This window comes from Rutidosis leptorrhynchoides, chromosome 4, assembly GCF_046630445.1.
Source record: "Rutidosis leptorrhynchoides isolate AG116_Rl617_1_P2 chromosome 4, CSIRO_AGI_Rlap_v1, whole genome shotgun sequence".
Lineage (NCBI taxonomy): Eukaryota > Viridiplantae > Streptophyta > Magnoliopsida > Asterales > Asteraceae > Rutidosis > Rutidosis leptorrhynchoides.
This window is the reverse complement of record NC_092336.1, coordinates 396017227-396043974: the sequence shown is the minus strand read 5'-3', so window position 1 is coordinate 396043974 and position 26748 is coordinate 396017227. Positions and strand designations below refer to the sequence as shown.

At 34.0% G+C, this 26748-nt stretch overlaps 1 protein-coding gene across 1 annotated transcript; it reads right to left on the bottom strand.

Moving 5' to 3' along the window:
- Positions 1–24931: 24931 nt before the first annotated feature.
- Positions 24932–26161, bottom strand: LOC139841939 (uncharacterized). Its single transcript, XM_071832126.1, has 2 exons — positions 26108–26161; positions 24932–25522 (listed from the first exon to the last, which is right to left on the bottom strand). Exons 1-2 carry the CDS (start codon positions 26159–26161, stop codon positions 24932–24934), a joined length of 645 nt encoding a protein of 214 aa, XP_071688227.1.
- Between the last annotated feature and the right edge of the window lie 587 nt (positions 26162–26748).

Here is a 26748-nt window from a genome sequence, read left to right as displayed (position 1 = left end):
AAGATAGGATGAACTGAGCTCAATTGAGTTGGAAGATCCAAACGGTAAGCAACGGGTCCAACACGCTCCAAGATTTAAAAAGGACCAATGTATCGCGGGTTGAGCTTCCCACGTTTTCCAAAACGGATCACACCTTTCTAAGGCGCGACTTTCAACATTACACGGTCACCCACATTGAATTCAAAGTCTTTATGTTTAAGGTCGGCATAACTCTTTTGGCGATCACGGGCCGTCTTGAGTCTCGCTTGAATTTGGACAATCTTCTCAGTTGTTTCATGGACTATCTCGGGTCCGGTGATTTGTGTTTCGCCTACTTCGGCCCAGCAAATAGGAGATCGGCATTTTCGGCCATACAACGTGTGATGACCCGGGAATTTCCAACCAAATTTAAACTTAATCTTATATGATTTCGACACGATAAGAAAAGTCTATTAAACTGAGTCTCATTATGTTTGAACTATTTCCATGAATGCATTTGACTTTTGACTATTCCTGACGATTCACGAAACTATAATCGTAATAAGAAATGTTTATATATAAATAACTATACAGGTAAATAATTATATTACAAATTAGAATAGATTAATAAACTATCATGTGATTAGATAATATGAAAGAAAATTTAAAACACAATTAAATATGTAGTAGTTGAAATATATATATATATATATATATATATATATATATATATATATATATATATATATATATATATATATATATATATATATATATATATATATATATATATACAATTGATATACATGATTAGTGATTTTATAAATAACTTGTAAAAATATAAAACATTCAATATGTGTATTGATATAAGTATTTAATATACATAATTAATAATATGTAACATTAATGTATTAAATTACAAGTTAAACTATAATTGTTATTATTTTCATTATTATTATTAATATTAATATTAATGTCAGTAATAGTAATATTATTATCTTTAATACATATATAGATATAAAAGGTGATACATGTAACTTGTTACATCTTTATTATTATTAAGTACCATCACCATTATCATTTAAAATCATGATAATTATCAATATCATTATTATTACTATATATAAAAATTATGCAAATTATTATTTTTATCATTAATAAGATTAGTATTATCATTTATTACTATTATTATTATTATTATTATTATTATTAATATGTATTATTAATATATTTATATTTATTAATAATTAGTATAATTAAAAATGAATTAAAAACACAGAAAAATCTATCTATTAATCTGTTATATTATCATTGTCCCTTATATCTTGTCCCGTGACTTTATATCTGATTAGAGATTGGTGTCGACATTTGCATCACTATAATACAAACGGTAATTGCTTGTGTTAGGTGAATCAAATTAGTTCCATTATCAATTATCAAATATATTAGATTAAACAGATAGCGAAAACCAGAAACCTCTGCTCGAGTTATTTTTTTTTTTTCTTAATTCGAATATCGAATCATTCTTCAGAAACTAGAATTGCAATTGTGTTAGGAATCGTCCGTTTAAACTATCTGTAAGTTTTCAACTTTCAATTCCTTCTATTGATTACGAATTTGAGAGTCAAACCTAAATTTCAAAAAGTCAACTGAGTTGTTCTTGAGGAAAATTGGAATTCGTTTTGAGGTTTCAGATAAAATTGACAATTTATAAAGTTTCTAAGAATGATTTGCAACCACTTTCACGTTATAAGTATAGTCTAAAACATTCTTAAGATTTAGATTTGAGTTTGAGTTCGTGAAGCTCATTAACGAGCTGATACAGCGTATTGTTTTATTGTTTTTTTTTATGTTTTAATTGTTTCATTCACCCAATTCAATGTTTCTGATTCGTTTGGAAAGGATTAAAACTAGATGGTTAACTCGTTGATTGATTGGGTTTAGTCCTTGGTCGATTCAGCTTTGGACTGAAGAGGAAAAATAGAAACAGATAAATAAGTTGATTCAACTATAATTACGGGAATGATTTAATCAGAAAAAGGATAGTAGCTCAACCGGTTTAGGATGTGTTCGGATATACGTGAGGTTGCGGGTTCGAGCCTAGATGGTGGCATTTTTTTAAAGCTTATGTTGGAGGTAGTCTTATTATTTCCATTATTATTTCATTATTATTATTATAAATTAATTCATTAATTATTGTTATTATGTTAAATATTATTATTACTAAGATTAATATTATTATTATTATCATTAATTAGTATTATTGTTATCATGATTAGTTAATATTACTAATGATATAATTTTTTTTTTAATTTATGATATTATCATTATTATCATTAATATTATCATTTAAAAACTTATTAGTATTATCTTTTCTAATATTATAATTTATATTAACATTATATTATTATGTTGTTATTGTTAGTATTATCATTAAGATTTCAAGGCTATTAAATATGTTAATAAAATAATTATATAATAAATAATGTTATATTAAAGACTATAGAAATTGATTATAATTATATGAAAACATGTAAAATTATAATTATGATTACAAATTAATGTTATGAGAAACTATAATCGTTAAATTAAATACGATGATCATGATTGTTATGACCATGAATGTAAGGGGTTTTTATAATATTATTAAAATTATAAATATAGATATTTTGATTAGTTTGAAAATGATTATAATTTTAATCAATTTATGATTTAAAGAAATTACTAAAGTTATTATAACTATTATTATCATAGTATTATAATACAACTAAGTATCATTACCATTATTAATATCATTATCCTTACTAACATTATTATTATTACTTTTAGCATTATTATTATATATCTTTATTATTACTAATATTAATATTATCAAAATCATTATTTCCACAAACAAATGATTCTTTATATAAAAAAAATAATATATTTAATATATATATAACTCAACTATATCAATATTTTATATATAAAATAGATTTAGTTAATTAGGTAATGAAATATATAAATTATTAATACAACAACTATATAATAATAATAATAATAATAATAATAATAATAATAATAATAATAATAATAATAATAATAATAATAATAAGTATATTTATTCGATTACAAGTATACGTTTTAATATATAAATGAATGGTATAGGTTCGTGAATCCGAGGCCAACCCTGCATTGTTCAATATAGTCATATGTATTTTTACTACAAAATACATTAGGTGAGTTTCATTTGCTCCCTTTTTACTCATTACATTTTTGGGCTGAGAATACATGCAAATGCTTTATTAACTGTTTTTACAATATTTATATGCGTGAGTTTCATTACTCCCTTTTTATATATATTTTTGGGACTGAGAATACGTGCACTGCTTTTATAAATGTTTTACGATATAGACACAAGTAATCGAAACTACATTCTATGGTTGAATTATCGAAGTCGAATATGCCCCTTTTTTATGTCTAGTAATCTAAGAATTAGGGAACAGACACCCTAATTGACGCGAATCCTAAAGATAGATCTATCGGGCCCAACAAGCCCCATCCAAAGTACCGGATGCTTTAGTACTTTGAAATTTATATCATGTCCGAAGGAGGATCCCGGAATGATGGGGATATTCTTATATGCATATTGTGAATGTCGGTTATCAGGTGTTCAATTCATATGAATGAATTTTATCTCTATGTATGGGATGTATATTGAAATATGAAATCTTGTGGTCTATTAAATTGATGGAAATGATTATTTATGTTAAACTAATGAACTCACCAACCTTTTAGTTGACACTTTAAAGCATGTTTATTCTCAGGTATGAAAGAAATCTTCCGCTGTGCATTTGCTCATCTTAGAGACATTACTTGGAGTCATTCATGACATATTTCAAAATACGTTGCATTCGAGTCATTGAGTTCATCAAGATTATTATTAAGTCAATTATAGTTAGATGTATTATTAAATGGTATGCATGCCGTCAACTTTCGATGAAATGAAAGATTGTCTTTTTAAAAACGAATGCAATGTTTGTAAATGTATCATATAGAGGTCAAGTACCTCGCGATGTAATCAACTGTTGTGAATCGTTTATAATCGATATGGACTTCGTCCGGATGGATTAGGATGGATCATCACACAACGCTTCAAAAGGTGCGTCATTAATACTCGAATGATAACTGTTGTTGTAAGAGAATTCGGCTAGCGGCAAATGCCTTTCCCAAGCCTTTTTGAAATCAATGACACATGCACGTAACATGTCTTCCAAAGTCTGAATCATGTGTTCGCTTTGTCCGTCGGTCTGTGGGTGATACGCAGTACTCATGTCGAGACGAGTCCCCAAAGCTTCTTGCAAAGAATGCCAAAATCTGAAAGCAAAACGAGGATCGCGATCTGAGATGATCGATAAGGGCACACCATGACGAGATACAACCTCTTTTATGTATAGTTAAGCGAGTCTTTCCATCGTATCTATTTCCTTCATGGCTAAGAAGTGTGCAGATTTGGTAAGACGATCAACGATAACCCAGATGGTATCGTATCCACCCACCGTCTTTGGTAGCTTCGTAATGAAATCCATCGTTATCCTTTTCCACTTCCATTGCGGGATTTCTGGTTGCTGAAGTAACCCAGAGGGCCTCTGATGTTCGGCCTTAACTTTCGAACAAGTTAAACACTTCCCAACATATGTTGCAACGTCCTTCTTAAGATTAGGCCACCAGTACTGTTCCTTAAGATCGTGGTACATTTTACCGGCTCCTGGGTGAATCGAATATCTCAACTTGTGGGCTTCATCTAGTATAAGGTTCCGTAGATCTCCATAACGGGGTACCCAAATTCTTCCGGCATAGCATCGGAGTCCAGTCTCCTTAACTTCGAATCGAGAAACGAGAATGTTCAAGTATTCATGACATATATTCTCCTCCTTGAGAGCCTCATCTTGGGCTGCTTGGATATGGCTGTTGAGGTTCGAATGAATGGTGATGTTCAGAGCCCGAACACGAAGAGGTGCCATCCTCTCCTTTCGGCTCAAAGCGTCAGCTACAACATTGGCCTTGCCAGGGTGATAACGAAGTTCACAATCATAGTCGTTCAGCATCTCGATCCATCGACGCTGTCTCATATTCAGTTGCTTCTGATCAAAGATGTGTTGGAGGCTTTTATGATCGGTGAAAATAGTGCTCTTTGTTCCATAAAGGTAGTGTCTCCACAGCTTTAATGCAAAGACAACGGTTCCAAGCTCGAGATCGTGCGTTGTGTAATTTCGCTCGTGAATCTTCAGTTGTCGGGAGGCGTAAGCGATAACCTTTGTGCGTTGCATCAGTACACAACCAAAACCACTTTTTGAAGCATCGTAATAAACGACGAAATCGTCACTGCCTTCAGGAAGTGATAAGATAGGTGCGGTGGTTAACTTATTTTTCAAGGTTTGAAATGCTGATTCCTGTTCCGTTTCCCAAATGAATTTCTTCCCCTTGTGAGTCAGCGCGGTCAAAGGACGCGCAATCAGAGAGAAACCCTCAATAAATCTTCGGTAGTAACCGGCGAGGCCTAAATATTGGAGAATGTGAGTCGGAGTAGTGGGGGTTTCCCACTTGCTGATAGCTTCGATCTTTGCGGGGTCAACTTTGATACCTTGATCACTCACAACGTGACCCAGAAATTGGACTTCCTTCAACCAAAACTCACACTTGGAGAATTTTGCATAAAGTTGCTCTTGTCTCAAGAGTTCCAACACTAGACGAAGATGTTGTTCATGTTCTTCTTCGCTTTTGGAGTAGATGAGGATATCATCTATGAAGACGATAACAAACTTATCTAGGTATGGCTTGCAGACATGATTCATGAGGTCCATGAACACAGCAGGTGCGTTGGTTAAACCGAATGGCATTACAAGAAACTCATAATGACCATAACGAGTTCTGAATGCAGTCTTCATCACATCGCTCTCTTTCACCCTCAACTGGTGATAACCGGATCGCAAATCGATCTTAGAGTAAACGATTGATCCTTGCAACTGGTCGAAAAGATCGTCAATTCGGGGAAGAGGATACCGATTCTTGATCGTTAATTTGTTGAGTTCACGGTAGTTGATACACATGCGGAATGATCCGTCCTTCTTCTTCACAAACAAAACAGGAGCGCCCCAAGGCGAAGAACTCGGTTGGATAAATCCACGGTCTAACAATTCTTGTAGTTGACTCTGCAACTCTTGCATTTCGGAAGGTGCGAGTCGATAAGGTGCGCGAGCTATAGGTGCAGCTCCTGGCACTAAATCGATCTGAAACTCCACTGCTCTCGGTGGCGGTAATCCAGGCAATTCTTTCGAAAACACATCGGAAAATTCGTTCACAATTCGTACGTCATCCACGCTCTTCACCTCAGTTTCTAACGTTTTCACATGTGCTAAAACAGCAAGACGTCCTTTCTTCATGATCTTTTACGCTTTCATGCAACTAATGAGATTCAGTTTCGAGCTACATCTCTCTCCGTAAATAATCAGTGGCTCACCATCTCCGTGTGGTATACGAAGAGCTTTATCTCCACAGATAATGTCAGCCCTTATCTTGGTCAGCCAGTCCATACCGACAATAACATCAAAGCTTCCCAACTTAATGGGTATCAAGTCAATCTCGAAATCCATACCAGCTATATTGATAATAGCTCCTCGGCTAATTTGGTCAACTTTCTCAAGCTTTTCATTGGCTACCTCAACAAGCATACTCTCCTTTAAAGGAACTAACGACCAATTTATCTTAGAGAAAAAGTGTCTACATACATCACTTCTATCGGCACCAGTATCAACTAGGACATAAGCTAATAGATTGTTGATAGTGAATATACCTGTAACCAAGTCGGGGTTCTCACGGGCATCCCTTGCATTTACATTGAAAGCTCTGCCACGCGGTGGTCCGTCGTCCTTTCGCTTGTTGGGACACTCATTTCTGAAATGGCCCTGTTATCCGCATTCGTAGCACTTTTTCGGTCCATTAGGGTTTGCCTTCACATTCAGGGTGGTGATCTTGCAGTATTTGCCAATATGCCCAGTCCTTTTACATTTTTCACAGACCACGTTACAATACCCGGTATGGTGCTTGTTGCACCTCTTGCACTGCGGCAGACTACCCTTGTAGTTTGGGTTCGAGCTAGTGTTCGGGTTGGGGTTCCTCCCATCGTTGTGCCTCTTAGTGGGGGTTTGATCATAGGCTCTCCCCTTGTTGTTGTCTCACTTACGCTTCTCACTACTAACCCCCGATTCAGATTTTGCCTTTTCTGGTTCATCGCTGATAATTTGGTTCATTAAGGTGTGTGCCATGCGCATTGCTTCCGGGACATTAGGTGGCTTAGAAGAGGTGACATTTCCCTTAATGGTCTTAGGAATTCCCCACAAGTACCTTTCCATTCGCTTAAACTTTGGGGTAACCATCGTGGGACACATCAGAGCTAATTCCAGATACCTATGGTTGTAACCATCAAGATCGTTTCCCACAACCTTCAACTGCCAAAAATCGACCTCCGTTTTCTGTATCTCTGTCCTGGGGCAATACTCCTCAATCATGGCCCCTTTAAATTCTTCCCACGGAGTGGCATAAGCCTCGTCAATACCCTTGGTCTGAGCAAGTGTGTTCCACCAGGTTAGTGCGCCGTCCGATAGCGTACATGACGCATACTTGGTTTTGTTCGTCTCTGAGCAGTTACTAACACAGAACACATATTCTAATTTCTCAAATCACCTAGTGAGCCCAACCGGCCCCTCAGTACCACTAAAGTTGTGGGGCTTGCAGCTTTGAAACTCTTTGTATGTGCACCCGTTACGAATGGGCTGGTTAACTGGTGGAGCTTGGGGGTTCATTTATGCTAAAGCTGCAGCTACTCGTTCAGTGATCATTTCTTCGATCTGTGCTACTGTGGGTGTTGATCTTCCGTTGGCCATTGATGCTCTAAACAAAAATTTTGACTCAAGTCAAAATCCAGCATTCACTAAATAATAATATAGTATATGGTAACCAACATGGAATCAACACATCACATGTTAATTAAGTAATGCAACTAGATACAGATACCACGAAATCATCATATAGTAATGTAAATAGAACACCGTACAAAAGTAAACAACCCAAAGTTCCATTCAGTATTAAGTAAGATAGTTGCATACATCCGCATAAAGTTCGTACAATACATAAGTAAAACATAATACTACCAACGAGATTACATAATGAAATCTACTACAAAAGCCCTATGGTGACGGTGGGTAAAGGATGTCCATTATGTGGGACATCTGGTCCTCGAGCTCAGTTACCCGGGCACGGAGAGTATCCACCTCACTCGTCAGTTCCTTGACGGAGGGAGAGGCTGGTGGAGCATGCGGTGCTGATGGTGCAGGTGGTGCCGGTGGTGCAGACGGTGCTGGTGGAGCGGGTGGTGCAGACGGTCCGGCACCAGAAGTAGATGCTGCATAATGGGCAGCCTTACGTATGAATGGATCAGTAGGATACGGCACAAGCCGCTTACGGGCGGTAACTCTAACCTTCAGTCCACGTGCGTTAACGAACGACCTACCTCCGTTAACCCCTGGAATAACAGTACCGTTGAAACGATACCGCTTCTTCGGCGGGGTAGAGGGTGGCTGCATGGGTGCCTCCTCAGGGTCCTCATTGGAATCATCGTCGCTGGAATCGTCGGATGTTGAGTCGTCAGATGATGAGTCGTCGGAATCATCAGAAGGTGGATGTGCTCGGCCAGTAGTCATCAGTCGGTATCTGCAGGGTGGAATCGGCACGACACGTCCATCAGAGAGGCGTCTGGCCCAATGGTTATGCTCATTACGGAACGGAACATCCCCATATTCCCCAGGAATCACAGCACCACCGGAATGGTGTTGTGGCCCCGAGGGTCATGGGATGAGTGGAGCTGGAATCTCCGGTGGATCCTCATGTCTGTCTGAGATGATTACTGGGTCTGGTGCATGGCTACTGGCTCCAGAGGACGAAGTGCCAGAGTCGCTGGAGGGTAAAGAGGACGGGATCTGTGTATCAGCAGTAGTAGCAGGCGAGGTGGCGGATGAGTCTGAGTCGCTCTCCAATATGATAACAGGTGGAATATCCGACATCTGAACAAGGAAAAATAACTTTTTCCATGTCAGTAAGTCATATAGCAAGCACGTATTAGGCAAAGTAACTACGACAGTCTAGATCATCTATAGCAGTAAGTAGCATGACAATAATGACAAATATCATGCAATCGAAAGTAGATAATAGCATGCAGTAGTGAAAGCAAGTAACAGTATACGACATATAGCAGTAAAAGTAAGCAGCAGCATGCAACAAGTTCCGCAGAAACAAGTAAACTAGCAAGTTATAGATTAGTCCTATTAGTGAATCATACTCGGTCGGGTCTTGACTCACTAATGCAACCTAATTCCCTACTACCAACGCTCTAATACCAAATGTGATGCCCCGTACAAAACCATCGTGTACGAATCATCAACAACAGGATCATTACAAGGTCAAATACTATATGCTGTTTCAAAATAAGTTTGCATTCATGAATATAGGTTACGTCTTAACCAACATCAAATGTTTAACATACGAAAGTGTGCTTCTACGAATAGAAGGCATTAATAATAGTACGTGACCCATAGGTCGTTACAAATCATTTTTTCAAAAGTGACATAGTTTGAATGCAAAATAAATGTTCATGCGGAGACATCTCTAAAAGCAGCGTGAATCTACAGCAAGTCTAGTACATCGGAAGTAATCATACCCTTAAGCACCTGAGAAAAACATGCTTAAAAATGTTAACACAAAGGTTGGTGAGCTATAGTTTAAATATAACAGTAATGTAAGGTAGGCCACGAGATTTCAGTGTTTCAAAACAGTATGAAAAGTATATGTATAACCGTGGGCACTTGGTAACTAACTTAACGTAAATAACACCCCCTAAAAGTACACTTGGCGAGTGCGTAAGTTTACGAAGTATTAAACACCCGTTAAATGCTAGCGCTACTAGCCTGAGTGGGGATGTCAAACCCTATGGATCCATATCTAAGATTCGCGTTCACCGGTTCAAAGACCAATGACTAAACGTTACCGAGCTAAGGGGAAAGTTTATGCCATTGTATAACTCACACATAAATAAAGTTTAAGTACTCGTGCCTAGTATTTAAAACATAAAATGCGCATGTATTCTCAGTCCCAAAATATTTAAAGTAAAAAGGGATGCTATAACTCACAGTGGAAAGTAGTAAAAGTCGATACGCGGTAATAGTAAGCAAGGTAGTTGGTCCGAAAGGTCCTCAACCTAAGTCAAAAGTTAATAAGTCAGTAAATCGTTCCCAAAGGTTTAAAAGTATGTAAATTAGGTCTTAAGTATCATCATCATTCATCATTAAACAAAAAGTGTAAAGTAAGTTTTCAATCAAGAATAGGGTTTAAAACAAAGTCTGACTTCGTTCAGTCGCCACGGCCTATATACAAACTGAAATGAGGTGAGACTAGTGGCCATGGCTCCGTATATGAGTCCCCTAGGTACTGACCAATTTCCAGAACCAAACTCATCTTCGTTTGACCGTGGCGACGGTTTAAGTGCGAGTAGGTCAGAAATTTCAGTACAACATTAATAGGGTGTAGTGACTTTTGGAAGGCCATAAATCCTAAACCGTAACTTGGATTAAGACGAGGCCTAAAGGGAAAATCATCTACTTAAACCGAACTAGCTGAAAATAAACTTTCCAGTAGCCCAGGTTACTGATCAGACCCGAAAAAACAGTAGGTAATGTGTTCCGGTGCGTTCTTGGTGCTTGATGCTCATCATGGTTCTCATCCTTGATGCTTATAGCTTCAAGTGTACAATTCGTTGATGTGTTTGCATCATCTTAACCAAGGTTTGACCATCATAACACTAGTGTAAGTCTAAGATATGTAGCACAACTCATTTAAGGGTTGTAAGTAGTTTGATGAACCAAAGTTACATCAAGATCTTAGATCCGACACATACATGAGTTATAAAAGTAATATTAAGCTACAAACTTGAAAGTAAACCTAGTAATCAAGATCTTAAGTTGTAGAACTTAGTTCTTAGTTAGATCTTGAAGATCCTAGACCCAAAAGTCTAGATCTAACGTTCTTAAGTTAAACCCTAAGTTATAAAACTTGGATCTTAACTTTAATGAAACCATAAGTCATGAAACTTTGGTTTTAATCTTGTAATATATATGTAAGCTTATAAGCTCTTGTTTACAACAAAATTAGAAGACCATAAGCTATAGAAACTTAGATCCAACACAAGTGTATGAAGTTATAACTAGAAAGTTATACTTCCATGTTCTTGAACTTACAAAGTTAACTTTTAGTTTCAAGAAATATGAGATCAAGATTAACTAGTAATACTTGACCAAATTAACAACATCACAACTTTAAAGTACTTACAAAAGAAAGAATTAAACTAAAGTACAAGTATTATGTTCATGTTTGTTTCATACTTAGGAAGATTCAAATCAAAGTTTGGATCTTAGGATTTCAGTCTACAAAACATGAACACAAGTATGATTATGAAACTTATGAACTTTAAATCTTAAAAACATTTAAATGTAGAACCATAAACTAACAAGTTTAGGTTCTTGTTCTTGGTTCTTCATCAAACAAAAGATTGAAGAAAGCAAGATTCATGGAGATGCAAACTAGGAAGTTTGATCTTTAACAACAACAAACAATAATCAAGTAACAAAACAAGTAAGAAGTAAATTGATGATGATGATGTATGTTTCGGTTTTTAAAGGAAAAGAAGAAGAAGAATAAAGCTTGTTTACTTACAAAGTAGAGAGAAAATGTGAGAGAAAGAAAATGCAAGTAGTGAAGTGTGTGAAATGAAGATAGAAACTAGTTAATAAGTAGCAAGTAAAAATGAAAAAAAAAGAACTCCCTTCTAGCTTGAAGGCTCACGGTTTTGGGTAAAAAAAAAAGGGTGGTCAACTAGCTTCTTTCATGTATGGGGTGATGGTGTATGCTAGGATGGGTAACAAGTTAAAAGTATGGGAAGTTGATACACATGCATGCTTGCACACTTTGTCTCCTATTTAGCTTAATTAATCCATGTTTTAACATTAATGATTTACTAGTAATAAGTTGGGCTCACTAGTCCATTAAGAAGGTAGGGTGAGCTTCCAAGTCCATTAAAATAAAGTCCAAGTCCAAGTAACCAACAAATAAATAAAAAGCCCAAGTGATTAACTACTAACACTAGTTAATTAAAAATAATTAATAATAATTAATCATGAATGTAAATAATATTCAAAATATTATTCGTGAAAAGTACGCGTGTCACAAAGACAAGTCGGGCCATGAAAAGTCAAATACGGTAACAAGTAAATGTACAAAAATACATTTATTAACACGCAAGTATTAATAATAAATATTAATAAATATAAGTCGGAAAATTCCGGGTTGTTACACGCAGTGTAGAAGCCGGTAAAGCGTGGTGAGTGTTTTTGGTGTTAGTGATGAGATAAATAATAATTTATAATATAGGTATAAAGTAGGGAGTTCGATTTGTATTTTAATGAAAGTTAGGAGTTGGTTTGTAAAAAATGAAAAATTGAATAGTACTATTCATAAGAAATAAGACAAATTTTGTCTATTAGTTATATTGGTAATTTTATTAAAAAAACAACCACACCCTCCTAGCAAGACGCTAGGAGATGGCCCCAACAATTACATTGGCTTGACAAGCCATGCGTTTCAACTAGCGTTACATTTATTTCTACTAACAATCCAATTAAATGAATTTTTTTGAATAGAATCAAACAAAATCTCTTTCTTCAAACGAGGAGTGCCGAATAACACACTATTGCGGTATCTCCAAATGTGCCACAAAAAAGCACCAACAATCGCATATAACTTGATCTTGGCGGCGGATGAAAGACGTAAGTTGTTATACCATTCTATCCAGGAGGCCCACGAACATAAAATCGGAATGTTGACATCAACCCAAACTCGAATTTTAGACCATAAATCTAAGGTCAACGGGCATTCAAAAAAAAAATGTGATCCACTGATTCAATATGGCAATTACAAGTAAGGCACCCGATATCCTCAATCTCTATACCTCTCTTTGAAAAATTTAACCGGGTTGGTAACCTATCCCAAGCGACCCGCCATAAAAAAATATTAACCTTCCTCGGAATTTCCTTGAGTGTATGATTGTGAGTGTTTAGTGAAAGGAATGTGAAAGTGTTTGTGCTAATGTGGCGCTGATGTGGCACTAAAAATGTCTGTTAAAGTTGTGAACGATGTCGCCTTAAATTTGGTAAACTAAAACTATAGTACATGATATGAAAAACTGAAAGTGTTACGTCAGTCACATTGAATAAAGAGATTGAATTGTCTTTATAATGACCGAAGGTATTGAATTGTTCATGACTTTACACTTACTAATAGTATCTTTCTTTTTAATTAACACACCAAAAGAAAAGAAAATATGTTCCCACATTGCCCTTGTCTTCTTGCTCATGACTAAAGCTTATAAGATGGAGGAAATGGGAATAAGGAGTAAATGTGAATAAGTACTACTTAAAGTTCCTTTATACATGATTGTTATTGTAATGTAATTATTGTTTCTGACCACTTAAGGTATCTTGTGAGATCTTTTATTGAGGATATCAACATCTCAATTACTACACTATTTAGACTATTTTGAGACGGTCATATTGTAAGGTACATATAATACGTTAGTCTTTAAGCTCATTGTTTGAAATAGTGTGACCATTGTATTGGTCTTTAACTTTCTCAATGGTTTTCAAAGAAAAATTACTTTAAGACTTCACTTTAATCCTTTTAGTAAAAAAAAAAAATACAATGATGTTCAATTTTTAAATTAAAATCCTTGAAATTGATAAAAGGTTAAATGTGATAAAGTAAGTTGATGATGATTTAAAGTTCTCTTTATTACGTCTTCTCAATAATATATATATATATATATATATATATATATATATATATATATATATATATATATATATATATATATATATATATATATATATTAATAATTGTTATAAAATATCTAGACTGTTTATAAAATATCTAGATTGGATGTTAATTTTATTAATATTATATTTCTTGCATAGTAATATTTTATACTATAAATAGACATGTATGGTAACCATTTAAGGTGCACCATTTCTCTTGAAATATCAATATCAATATTTATTCTCTCCTTCTTCTCTCTTTTTCTCTCTTTGTTCTTATAACCATTAAAGGTAGTTATAAGCCTACTGAATTATAACACGTTATCAGCACGAAAAGCTTAGTGTAATTAAAAGATATCTCAAACGATCACGAATCACTAATCAAGGTATGAAATTATTAATAATTTTCAGACTCGAATATATCAAATTTTGGACTACTAACATTTATATTTATGTTATTTAAGTTATATATGGTCGGTTATACCACCTGAATTATATTTCTGTAATCTAACTTTTACTAACTTCACTAACATTTATATTTATGTTATTTAAGTTATATATGGTCGGTTATACCACCTGAATTATATTTCTGTAATCTAACTTTTACTAACTTCACTAACATTTATATTTATGTTATTTAAGTTATATATGGTCGGTTATACCACCTGAATTATATTTTCTGTAATCTAACTCTTATTAACTTCACTAACATTTATATTTATGTTAATAAGACCTCATGATTGTACGCAACACGTCATTTGACAACACGGTACTTTATGTACGCAACACGTCATTTGACAACACGGTACCATGGGTCGAGATTAATTCCGATCAATACGAATACGACGGGGTCTTTATATGTTATCTAACATTTATGATTACTTATGCAATTAATCATTATTTATTTCATGCATACTAATGTTTATTCTTAAATTTATAATTTTAAAAGTTAAAATAAAAAAATAGTTTGTATTTTTATTAAAAGTAAATCTTAAAAGTTAAAATAAGAAAAAGTAGTTTGTACTTTTATTAAAAGTAAATCTTAAAAGTTAAAATACAAAAAGTAGTTTGTATTTTTATTAAAAGTAAATCTTAAAAGTTAAAATAAGAAAAAGTAGTTTGTATTTTTATTAAAAGTATATCTTAAAAGTTAAAGTAAGAAAAAAAAAAGGGATGGTAAAATGGAATAGTTTTTTGTCAAAAATGAAGTATTGAAAATGAAGTGGTCTCCTTCTATAACTAAAAAAATATATATACTTTTATCAAATGAATTTTTTTTGTGGCCGACAATTTCAAACACGAGTCCGTGTTTAGTTTATCAAGAATATCTCTTGCTTTGGTGAAAGGTCACGATCACGATATCAGGTGTTGTGAAAGAATTAAAAAATTGGTCAAGTGGCCTTTTAAAAACTAGAAAAAAAATTTAAACAAAAAGTTTTTTTTATATATTTATAATTTACGGGTAACGTAAAAAAAAAGGAAGTTTTTTTTTATAAAAAAAAAACAAAGAAAGTGTTTAAATGAGTTTTACAGAAAGGGGGAAAGCAAAGTAAAAAAAAAAACTTTTTTCCAAACAAAGGTAAATGAAAGTAGGACTTAATACAAGAAAAAAATAAACATCTCCTAGACGTGATAAAATCTATCAATGATAAGTATTAGACTTGATGAGCTAAATGTGACAAAAATATTTCAACATGTCTTATGTTAATTTTCTAAAATAAGTTATTATTATTCCGAGTTTAACACATATACATATGTTAATTAAAAACAACCTTTTTGTTCTTATGTAGTGTTGGGTTGCAATTTTGGTTGTATGCCATAATTCCATCCAGTAGAGTGACAATAGAAAACTTTTGATGATAATCAATAAAAAACTTTTTTCCAAACTTGTCAAATGTTTTGTTAAAAACGTGACCGTTGAAAAAAGGAGGTTGAATAATAAAACTTAAAAAACAAATTATTTTTTTAAGAGTGTGCATCAAAATGGCCCGTTTAATAATGGGGAGTAAAAATATAGTCAAATTGTTTCAACGAACAAGGGTTCAATTGGATGTCTCTTAAAAAAAATCCGCGGGTAAGGGTGATGGATCCAATGGATCCGCATCCACGACCCGCGGGTGCTATCCCTAATTGTGACAAGTACAAATCAACTAAAAGTCTAAAAAATAAATGCTCTTATAGGGACCAAATGTTCACAATAATTGCCTAACCTAGATATGAAACAAATAGTTCATAAAAAAAAAAAAGGTCGTTGTGCGTTTTCGGGATGATAGCCGAAATACACTTACAAAAGTAGGTCAGCCGTCAATTCTTTATGACCATATCAACGTAGATCAATAAAATCATTTATGGTTTTGATAAAAGATTAATTAAAAATTAATTGTTTTTTGGTCTTGGATTCTCGGTAACAAAAGCAAAGGTTGTTTTTGGTTGCCACAACAAACAAGACAGAGGTTGTTGACTTTTGTTGTTAAACATGGCACAAGTGAACAATAACAATATATTATTGTTTTTTGAAAAGAATAATGATGCGTTAATTTTATTGTATAAAATAAAATTAAAGAAAATGGTTTTCATTGATGACTATGAACAAACGCAAACAAAGTGTTTGTGGTATTTGGTGATTAAAAAAAAGTGCATCTAAAGCTTCTACTGAAAATAATATGCATCTAAAGCTTCTACTGAAAATTAATGTGCAAGGTACAACGTATAACTATATGGTCAAATTCATTTGAGCCTTCGGAGTCACAAGTATATGATGTATATATATATTACTCAATTAACAAAATAGTAAATCTAAATTAATTCATATGAATAGTAAAATAAAATTAATTAATTTACTATTCACATAAAAAAGAGCATATGATAAAAAGCGCATCGCATATGATAAGCGCATATGATAAAAAGCGAATATGATGAAAAGCACAACGCATATGATGAAAATCGCATATGATTAAAAGCGCATATGGTGAAAAACACAGCGCATATGATTAAAAGCGTATATAGTGAAAAGGATATATGATAAAAAAAAAAAACACATATGGTGATTTATAAAAAAAAAAAAAAAAAACACATATGGTGATTAATGGAAAGCACATATGGTGATTAATGAAAAGTATATTGTGAAAAAGAATCACAAATGTTTCTTGAAAGAATTCAAGGTAAGATATATGAACCAATTCATCCATCATGTGAACCATTTTGATATTTCATGGTTCTAATAGACGCATCTAGCGGATGGTCTCATATTTGTATGTTATCAAGCCGTAATATGGCATTTGCAAAGTTTCTTGCACAAATTATTAAATTGAGAACATATTATTCTGATTACACCATTAAAAGGATGAGACTTGATAATGCTGGTGAGTTAACATCTCAAGCATTTAATGATCATTATATATCTACAGGGATTGTTGTTGAATATCCAGTTGCTCATGTGCATACACAAAATTGGTTTAGCTGAATCAATAGATAAACGCTTACAGCTAATAACTAGACAATTGATAATGAGTACAAATCTCTCAATATTTATATGTGGACATGTAAATTTACATGCTGCGACATTAATTCGCATTATACCATGTGGAAGTCGTAAATATTTTCACTTAATACTTGATTTTGGCCAAGAGCAAAATATTTTCTACCTTAAAACATTGGTTGTGCAGTGTATGTTCCAATTGTATCACCACAACACAATAAAATGGTTCTTCAAAGAAAGATGATAATATATTTTGGATATAAAACATCTTCAATCATAAGATATATTGAACCCATGATGGGTGATGTTTTTACAGCACGTTTTGCTGATTGTCATTTTAATAAAACATTGTTCCCTAGATTAGGGGGAGAAATAAAAATAAAAAATAAAATGATGCTTCATGATGTGAACATCAATTAAGGTATATTGAACTCGCACAAAAGAATGTGAAACGAAAGTTCAAAAATAATGCATATGCAAGAACTTGCAAATTAATTACTTTATGCATTTACAGATATAAAAAAGTGACTAAATCATATATACCAGCGATAAATGCTCCAGCTCGAACTGAAATTCCAAAAGCTGGCAATAATGTCACTGTTGAGTCTTTGCCACGCATCAAACGTGGAAGATCAATTGGTTCCGAAGATAAAAATCCTCGAAAAAGAAAATCAGCTGATAATGAGGTAAGAGAAAGTGTTCAAGAAGAACCACAAATCAATATTCCTTCTGCAGAGGATATTGATAAATGTAAATACTAAAATTGCGATAAATTATGCAATATTATGGAACCGAAATGAAACTAAAATCTCTATGAGATATTTTCATATAATGTTACAATGACATCATGAATAAAGATGATGATCTGGAACTAAAATCTGTCATTGAATATACAAAATGGACATGATTGAGCTCAATGGAAAGGAGCAATAAGAGCTGAATTAGAATCGCTCGATAAAAGAAAAGTTTTCGGATCAATCGTTATCACTTTTAAAGATGTGAAACGTATGGGATACAAATGAATTTTTATCCGAAAAGAAATGTGCAAATGAAGTTACAAGGCAAAACTAGACTTGTAACTCAATATTTCCCACAAAGACCAGAAATGAATTAGGAGGAAAAATTATCCTCCTGTAATGGATACAATTACTTATTAGATACTTAATCAACCTGGTAGTTATTTAAATGCATCTCATGAATGTTGTTACTACTTATCTGTATGGATCACTTAATAGTGATATATATGAATATACCTAAAGGGTTAAGGTATCATAAGCATCTAATGTAAAACCCAAGGGAATATATTCCATTAAATCACAAAGATTTCTAAGTGGGTTTATACAAACGGGACGTATGTGGTATAACCGATTAAATGACTACTTGATAAAAAAAAAAGGGTATAAATATAAACTTATTTTGCGCGTATGTTTTATAAAAACAATGTTCGGATATGAGATCGTAGTTGTTTATGTCAATGTTCTTAACATCATATGAACAAATAAAGAGATCTATGAAATCATTCAACTTCTAAAGAATTATTTTGAAATGAAAGATCTTGAAAAAACCAAGTATTACCTTGGATTGCAAATTGAGCATATGCCTAATGGTTTACTTGTACATCAAACAACTTATACCGAAAAGATTTTAAAACATTTTTTTTAAAGACAAACTCATTGTTGTTAGATCACTCAATATTGACACTGATCTATTTCATCCCTGCGAAGATCATGAAAATTTTAACAGATCGGAAGTTCTATATTTTAGTGCAATTGAGGTTCTTATGTATCTTATAGATTATACAAGATCTGACATTTCTTTTGCAGTTAATTTGTTGACAAGGTTCAGCTCAGCCCCTACCAAAAGACATTGGAATGGGATCAAACAAATAGTTTGATACCTTCGGGGAACTACTGATTTATAATTATTTTATTCTAACAACTCGAAACAAGATTTGTTTGGTTATACAGATGCAGATTATTTATCCGATCTACATAAAGCTAAATCTCAAACTGGATATGTATTCCTAAATGGAGGCACCGCAATATCATGACGTTCTCAAAACAAACACTTGTTGCAACATCATCAAATCATGCCGAAGTGATTGCATTACATGAAGCTACTCGGGAATGATTTTAGTTAAGATCAATGATACAAATCATTATTGATTCTTGTGGACTAGAACGCTATAAAAGCGTAACAACTATCTATGAAGATAATACAGCTTACATAATACAAATGAAAGAAGAGTATCAAAAATAACAGAACAAAACATAAATGCTGACGAGGCGCTAAAGCTATAAACGGTCTTAACGGTCATAAGTTTGATGGAAAAGAATGGTATATTGGTAAGGCTCAGAAAAAGACTGAAAGGGAATAGGAACTGAAACAACGGTTTGAACAAACCATGAAGGAGACTGTAGACAAATCACGAGGGCCAAACTTGTACATAAAAGATTTAGATGTTACAGTTTCAAATGAAAACCTCAGATTCTTCTCATATACTCAAGATCTCGTAAAAGACAACCAGATTAAAATGAGATACGTTCAATCAACAACTCTGCTGATCTTTATACCAAAGCACTGCCAACTGCTATTTTCAGAACACACGTTCATAATATTGGCATGAGGCATGTTCAGAAGATGTAACAATTCAGGCGTTGCCTACTTGAGGGGGAGTCAACTCTATGCTGCACTCTTTTTCCCTTAGCTAAAGTTTTATCCCAATGGGTTTTCTTTAACAAGGTTTTTAACGAGGCAGTACTAGTTATTCTCTAATAAAATTGTCATCCAAGGGAGAGTGTTATAAAATATCTAGACTGTGTTATAAAATATCTAGATTGGATGTTAATTTTATTAATATTATATTTCTTGCATAGTAATATTTTATACTATAAATAGACATGTATGGTAACCATTTAAGGTGCACCATTTCTCTTGAAATATCAATATCAATATTTATTCTCTCCTTCTTCTCTCTTTTTCTCTCTTTGTTCTTATAACCATTAAAGGTAGTTATAAGCCTACTGAATTATAACAATAATTATATTATAATAAATTAAAAAAGGATATGAATTGAAATTAGTTCAACTAACACTTTTTAAGATAACGCCGAAGGGAGTTGCCGATGCCGGTTTCTCGGCGTCGGATATGGGCGATGTCGAAAAAGCATAACGACTCTGGGTGCTCTAAGTACTTGGTGGCATATAGATTATCCATGCGTTCAAAATTCGTGGCAGACATCGTAAGAGCAAAACTCGTGGCTCACAAATCGTTGTTCATATGTAGTATAACTTGTTAAGTTAGATGTATTATTCTTAATTTCAACACACACTCAGCAACTTGTTCCTGTTCGTTAGATGCTGTTATAACTAACCATATGGGGCTTCTCGTATGTAATGGGCTGGGCTCCATCCTGGCCCCTTCGTGTTTTTAATAATAATTGCTTTTCGAAAAAAACATTTTCAGTGACTAAGGCAAAAACATACTTGAGTGCAATAATAATGGGGATTTTAGAGTTTAGTGGCTTTAACTCTCCGACGTTAACGTAGTTCCGAGAATATCGGCAAAAGAAGGGTGGTTAAAGGCCAATCGTCGGTCGATCGAGACGGGGTTGATTGGGGCGTGAACCAAAAACCCTACACGGAGTGTAGGTAAAATCCCTAGACGAATCTTGAAGAGATCACAAAGCAAGTGACCATGTAGGCGTTGTGTAGAAGCATTGTGACCTAATTACCCCTAGGAATAAGTCCAAAGTTCGGTATGATATCTTTGTTAAGTATCATATCGGATTCTCCATTGCAATACGGTAAGAACATGTGTGTAAAACAGCTACGCGGGTAAAGGCACATACATATGTGCGGAAAACCAATTTCACGTGAAGCTGCGCGAACACCTGTGTGAAAAACTAGTTATGCAGATGGTTGTGCGAAAAGTTGCATGACCATTTGTGCGAAGACCAATTCCGCAGATGGTTACGCAAAAGATTGTGCGAATAGTTGCACGTGCTATTTTCTTAAACCGCATACAAATAGATAATTGAATGAGAAAAAACAAACCTTAGATGAGTCGTGAGAACGATTATCTTCAATTGATCATAAGAGATCGCAAAACAAGTGACCATGTAAACGTTGTGTAGAAGCATCATGACTTTGGGATTGTAGCAATAAATGCTAGCCGTATGAGGCGTTTATTAGGTGTCTTTTGTGTAGGGAGATATCCTTATATTTATAAGGAAAAACTAGGGTTAAGGAAATATTAGGGTTTAGAGCTTATGGGCCCAGTACAAGTGAAAACCTAATTAGCCGTACCTGAATAATTATTAGCTTATAAAATAATTTGTTCATCATTAGATCCTCCCAATGAATGTGTATGGATTCAAAACATGTGGTGGACATCATAGAGCAGAATTATCCGTGAATGGTGTCATCCGCCCGTTTCATTTCATCTTCATGTACATGTTCGACTAATGGTGCGAGGAATCTTTCGGGATAAAGATCTCACCGAAAGATGGATGAAGACGAATGGTGGTGTAACTTATTTTTTAAATTTACTTGGTGTATATTAATAAATGTATTATTGGTAACTATGGACTTAGAAAAATGTAATCTATAAATGTCTTCAATATTTTTTTTAGTGAAGTCTTCTGTCATCTTGATTAAGTGTTAACTCAAGACGATTCTTTTTAAATTTAAATATTTAATCATGTTGGTGATTTTAGCGTGATCAAATATATCATATTTTAGTGTATTGGATTTGCTAGGTTGGGAGTGGAAGCTATATCTAATACTATAGAATGAATTAGAGAGTGTGAAGTACACGTCCGTCAAAGGGTTAAAGAGATAGCTTGCGTTGAGATTGGTTTGTAAGAGTGCAAACCAAAAGGTGACTGTCTAGGGCAAAATGCGCCTCATCTGGCTGAAGACGCGCGCATTTGAACGAAGTGCGTCGCACCAAAAGTGCGAATGCGCCGCACATTTAGTTATGTTGGGACCATTTCATTGACAGAATGTTTAAGGCGTAAAAATGCGCCGCATTTTGGTATATATGCGCCGCATTTCGTTCAGTTATGCAGGAAATGGTGCAACTTTTACCCAAACGTTTTACAACGTTTCATAAAGGGTTGGTTATTATTCCCGTACGTATTTGGACTTGTTTAAAGGCTTCATTAGGGTCCTAATGCACCCTTTCAAAAAAGTGCATGGCCAAGAGTTGTGATTATTGATCATAACTAATTATGAAAGGTTGCAACTTTTGATTGCACCTTTTGACCCATTATAAATGCAAGGCTTCTTGTGTTGGTGAAAGGTTCTAGAAATTCTTCTTTCATAATCTCTCTCAACTAGGGATGACATCGGGTCGGGTTTGGCTCGGGTTTAGGTAATCCCGAACCCGAACCCGATTAAGAAACCCGGCCCGAAACCAGGCCCGAAACCCGTCGGATCCCCATTTACTTACATACTATCGGGTTTCGAGTTTTTCCACGGGTAAACGGGTATACCCGGTTAGTCACTCTGCATTTATTTTTCAGTAAGTTACCAAATCAAAATATCCAAAAATAACTTAACTATTTCATGTTTAAAGTATTATTAAATATCACATACAAAAAGTTGATTGAAAAGTTTGTAAAATACACAAAGTATATAAAATAACACATCTCGAAAACTTGTTGTATATGATTATATTGAATAAAATTATACTCGTTTTCAAAACAAATAAGAGAAATATTTCATACATTAACAATATAATACTAATACTAAAATTTTACATAAAAATTATTATTAAAATTCCTCGGGCCGGGTATACGGGTATGCGGGTCGGGTATACGGGTCGGGTATACGAGTTTGTATCCAAAACCATACCCGAACCCAAACCAGGAATTTTTTTTTAACCATCTCCATACCCGGCCCATGACCCGATGGACTCGGGTCAGACCCGGCCCAATTATAACGGGTTTCGGGTTTTCCCATCGGGTACGGGTCATTTTGCCATCCCTACTCTCAACACTCAAACTTGCAGAATCTATTTTCTACTTTTGTAAGGATCAATTCTCTTTTGAACAAGAACATTGATCATACTAGTTTTATCTCAATATTGATTTCGTGCAACCCATCTCCAATTTGATCAAAATACTTTATTGAGAAAGTGTTCGCACGATTCTAGTATTAATCCGGTTCAGATTTTCAATCCAATAATCCTCATCCTCATTTCTAATAAATCATAGATAGATCTTAGTTCAAATTTGAATATCCACGTGTAGAAGTGTTTGACTTCAAAACATGGTAACTTGACACCAAGGCAACAAATATGAATATCAATATTTAAACACTCTTTGCAAAAGGCGTAGATGAGCAAGAATACCAAACCTGCATTCCCTATGAAAACTAAGGGTGCGTTTGTTTGCCTCTTAATGGAATGATTCAGCACTGAATGCTGAATCATTCAGCATTCAGTGCGTTTGTTTCTGACCTCTGAATGACATATGGTGTTGAATGGTTCAGATTTCAGTTCTGAACCATTCAGATGAAGCACTCTCTTAACCATTAAAAGCTTAAATTATCTATAATATTTTCCTCAAATCATATCCTGATCACATAACTAATAAGTATATTGTATTTTTTTTTATTAATGTCACACGTCAATAAGGTAGTTTTAGTCAGTTTATATCGTTCATCCTAAATGATTATCAAACATCTTATTTTTATTTAGATCAAACCTTATTCAGATGCTCTGGACCATTCAGATTCTGAATCATTCAGCACTAAATCATTCAGTTTTATCAAACGCACCCTAAATTCATCTCGTAAGAGAGCTGTGTGTGGTTCCTTTTTTCATCATTCACCTTCCGCAATGCCAGGGACTTCGGTGTTCGGCCACTGTTAATAGTAAAATTTTTACTGCATCACATCGTTTTGATTGCTTAATATTAAGCTTTTCTAAACGCATTATTTACGTGTATTCTCAAGTACTCAGTATATGAATTTATAAGAATGATTTTAGGCTTCATATAAAAATCAATTACGATTACGTTGATCTAAAACGGAGGGAGATTTTTGCTATACAAATGGATACATCATTCTCAATGGTTAGTTAATTCAATGTCAATTCATTGTTAATCCATTGCCAATCGATTGGCACCATTAGGGATGCTTAGCCAATCCATTTATGTCTTCCATTTATTGAATCTTAAGCATTTTGCATCACATGTGAAATTGTTGTAAACACTTGTACAATTTGCTTTTAAAATTGTACCATAATTTAATTAATTAATTTTTAGTGGTTAAAGAAGGATGTGATGGTTGGAAGTGATATGTGATGAGTTAGTGATAGGAAAGATGTGAGAAAGAAAAGGTAATGTGGCGCTGATGTAACACTGTGTTAATACGAGGAAGGGTGTTATGAATGAGAATGCTCTAACCTAATCAGCATATTTAATTAACTGATTAACTTGTAAACTAATTAACCTGCAAGTATTAACTAAACTTAAACCATGACTATATTTAATATTTAATTTAATTTAATTTATAATAATAAAGGATTTTAAAGTTTAACTAATACTAGCAATTCTTTGATATTTGGTCTCAGTGGAAGACTCAGACCCTTCATCAAACCCTCGTTTCACCACGGGCGGCGGAGGAATCCGGTAACTATCCAACGGCGGCGGTGGGTGACGCCAATGTGGCAATGGTCCCGCCAAAAGTAAGTTCTGTAACAAAGGCCCTGCTTTTATCACTGCTTCTAAAAGCTTCCCTTTTTCCGGCAAAATCCTCACCGGAAAACCCAATTTTAGCTCCGGCAACCGTGACGGCGGTGTTACTCCAATTGGGGTTTCCATCACCAGCGATGAAACAATGCTTTCTTCACAATCAGATAGCGATAAGTTGGCATTGGTAATGGGTTCATCTTCTATGCTTGATACGGCGGAGTGCGGCGGTGGTACGGTGGTTGTACGGTGGTAATTGAGGAGAGTTTGGTAACGGTTTTGGGCTTCATTCTTTTCGTTAATTGCGGTGGTTAAAAGGTGTTTAAGATTAGTTAATTGATCATCTTTTTTATTTAATTCTTCTTGTGCTTTGAATCTTGTTGCTTCAAGCTCCATTGTCTTGATCAATAGTGATTCTGCTAATTCTTCCGTTGTCTGTTTAACAACAGTTTAAATCAATACCCATGATAAAAGATTCAGTAATTAGTTGAAAAGATTCAACCTTTTTCCAAAATTACTAAAATTTGAATAGAAAGATATAATGTGCATAACACAGTCTTTGGTTTTATATAATTTGTAACAATAAGTAATAATCAGTTTGTACATCCAATTGTTCTAAAACTGCTTATATGAAACTACATATAAATCTTAAGCAGTTTGTTTATATCTTTGCAACTTTATAGTTAACTTTAGCTCCTTAGTAGGTTTCATGACTAGAAAGCTAATATTAACTATATTTATGTGTTATTAAAAATTAATTATTAGCTTTTTTTTAAATGCAACAAGTAGACAAACAATTTTTAATGAGCAATTTATAGTCAACTAGGAAGTGGCCAGTTAGCCCACTTCGTTGGTAGAAATATTCATTCGTAGGGGAAAAAAAATATTCATTCGTAGGAAAACAAAGTTTCGTAGGGGGAAAAAAAAAAAAAAACTGATCACTGTAGTGGGGTACTATTCATTCGCAGGCTGTTACATATATTGTAAATGTAATTTGAGTTGTGAAAAATGAAATAAGACCTTTCCATGGTAGAAATATGACCAATCAAGAAGGCAAGTGCTTTGATCTTCCATGAGAGCTTGCAAGGTGCAAATGATAAATGGGTTGGGTGGAATTGGTGGAGTTATATAAGCTGTCAATTTGGCGCTAGTCTTGATTTAGTCCACAGTGTCTGTATTTATTATATACATTATTACATCCTTGATTCTTGATAGGAAAATTGTAACAACTCTGCTTTTTTCGTCAATTCCGTTAACTGTCTGTTAATTGTTTTAACGGCGATTATTTGACTTTTTATGTGTTTAAGTGTATTAAATACATACCTGATCCTTGGAGTGTTACGTTAATTAATATGTGGTAATATTAATTGATAAAAAATATTTCGGATAAAAGAAATACGATAAAAATGATACGGTTTGGATAACTACTTTTCGAGCAACGAAACGCTCGGGTTTATTTTAATAATTATTTTAATAATTATTAACTTTTAAAAAATATTTAAGTTATTGGGTTTTTAATAAATTAAACGTTTGGTTGTGTTTTAACGATCGGTTTAGCGTTCCGAGCCTTCGGTATGCTTAAACGACACTCGAAACGGATCACGATTACACAGTACTAGACAACGAGAGTCCGGGAACACCTCTTGGGCCACTCTTGGCCG

What these genes read in the sequence shown, in the direction of transcription:
- LOC139841939 (XM_071832126.1), bottom strand. Translation starts at nt 26,161, where the DNA reads ATGGAAGATCAAAGCACTTGCCTTCTTGATTGGTCATATTTCTACCAT. An exon ending in CATATTTCTACCATGGAAAG is followed by an intron (nt 25,523 to 26,107) that starts GTCTTATTTCAT and finishes GTTGTTAAACAG; the next exon opens with ACAACGGAAGAATTAGCAGA.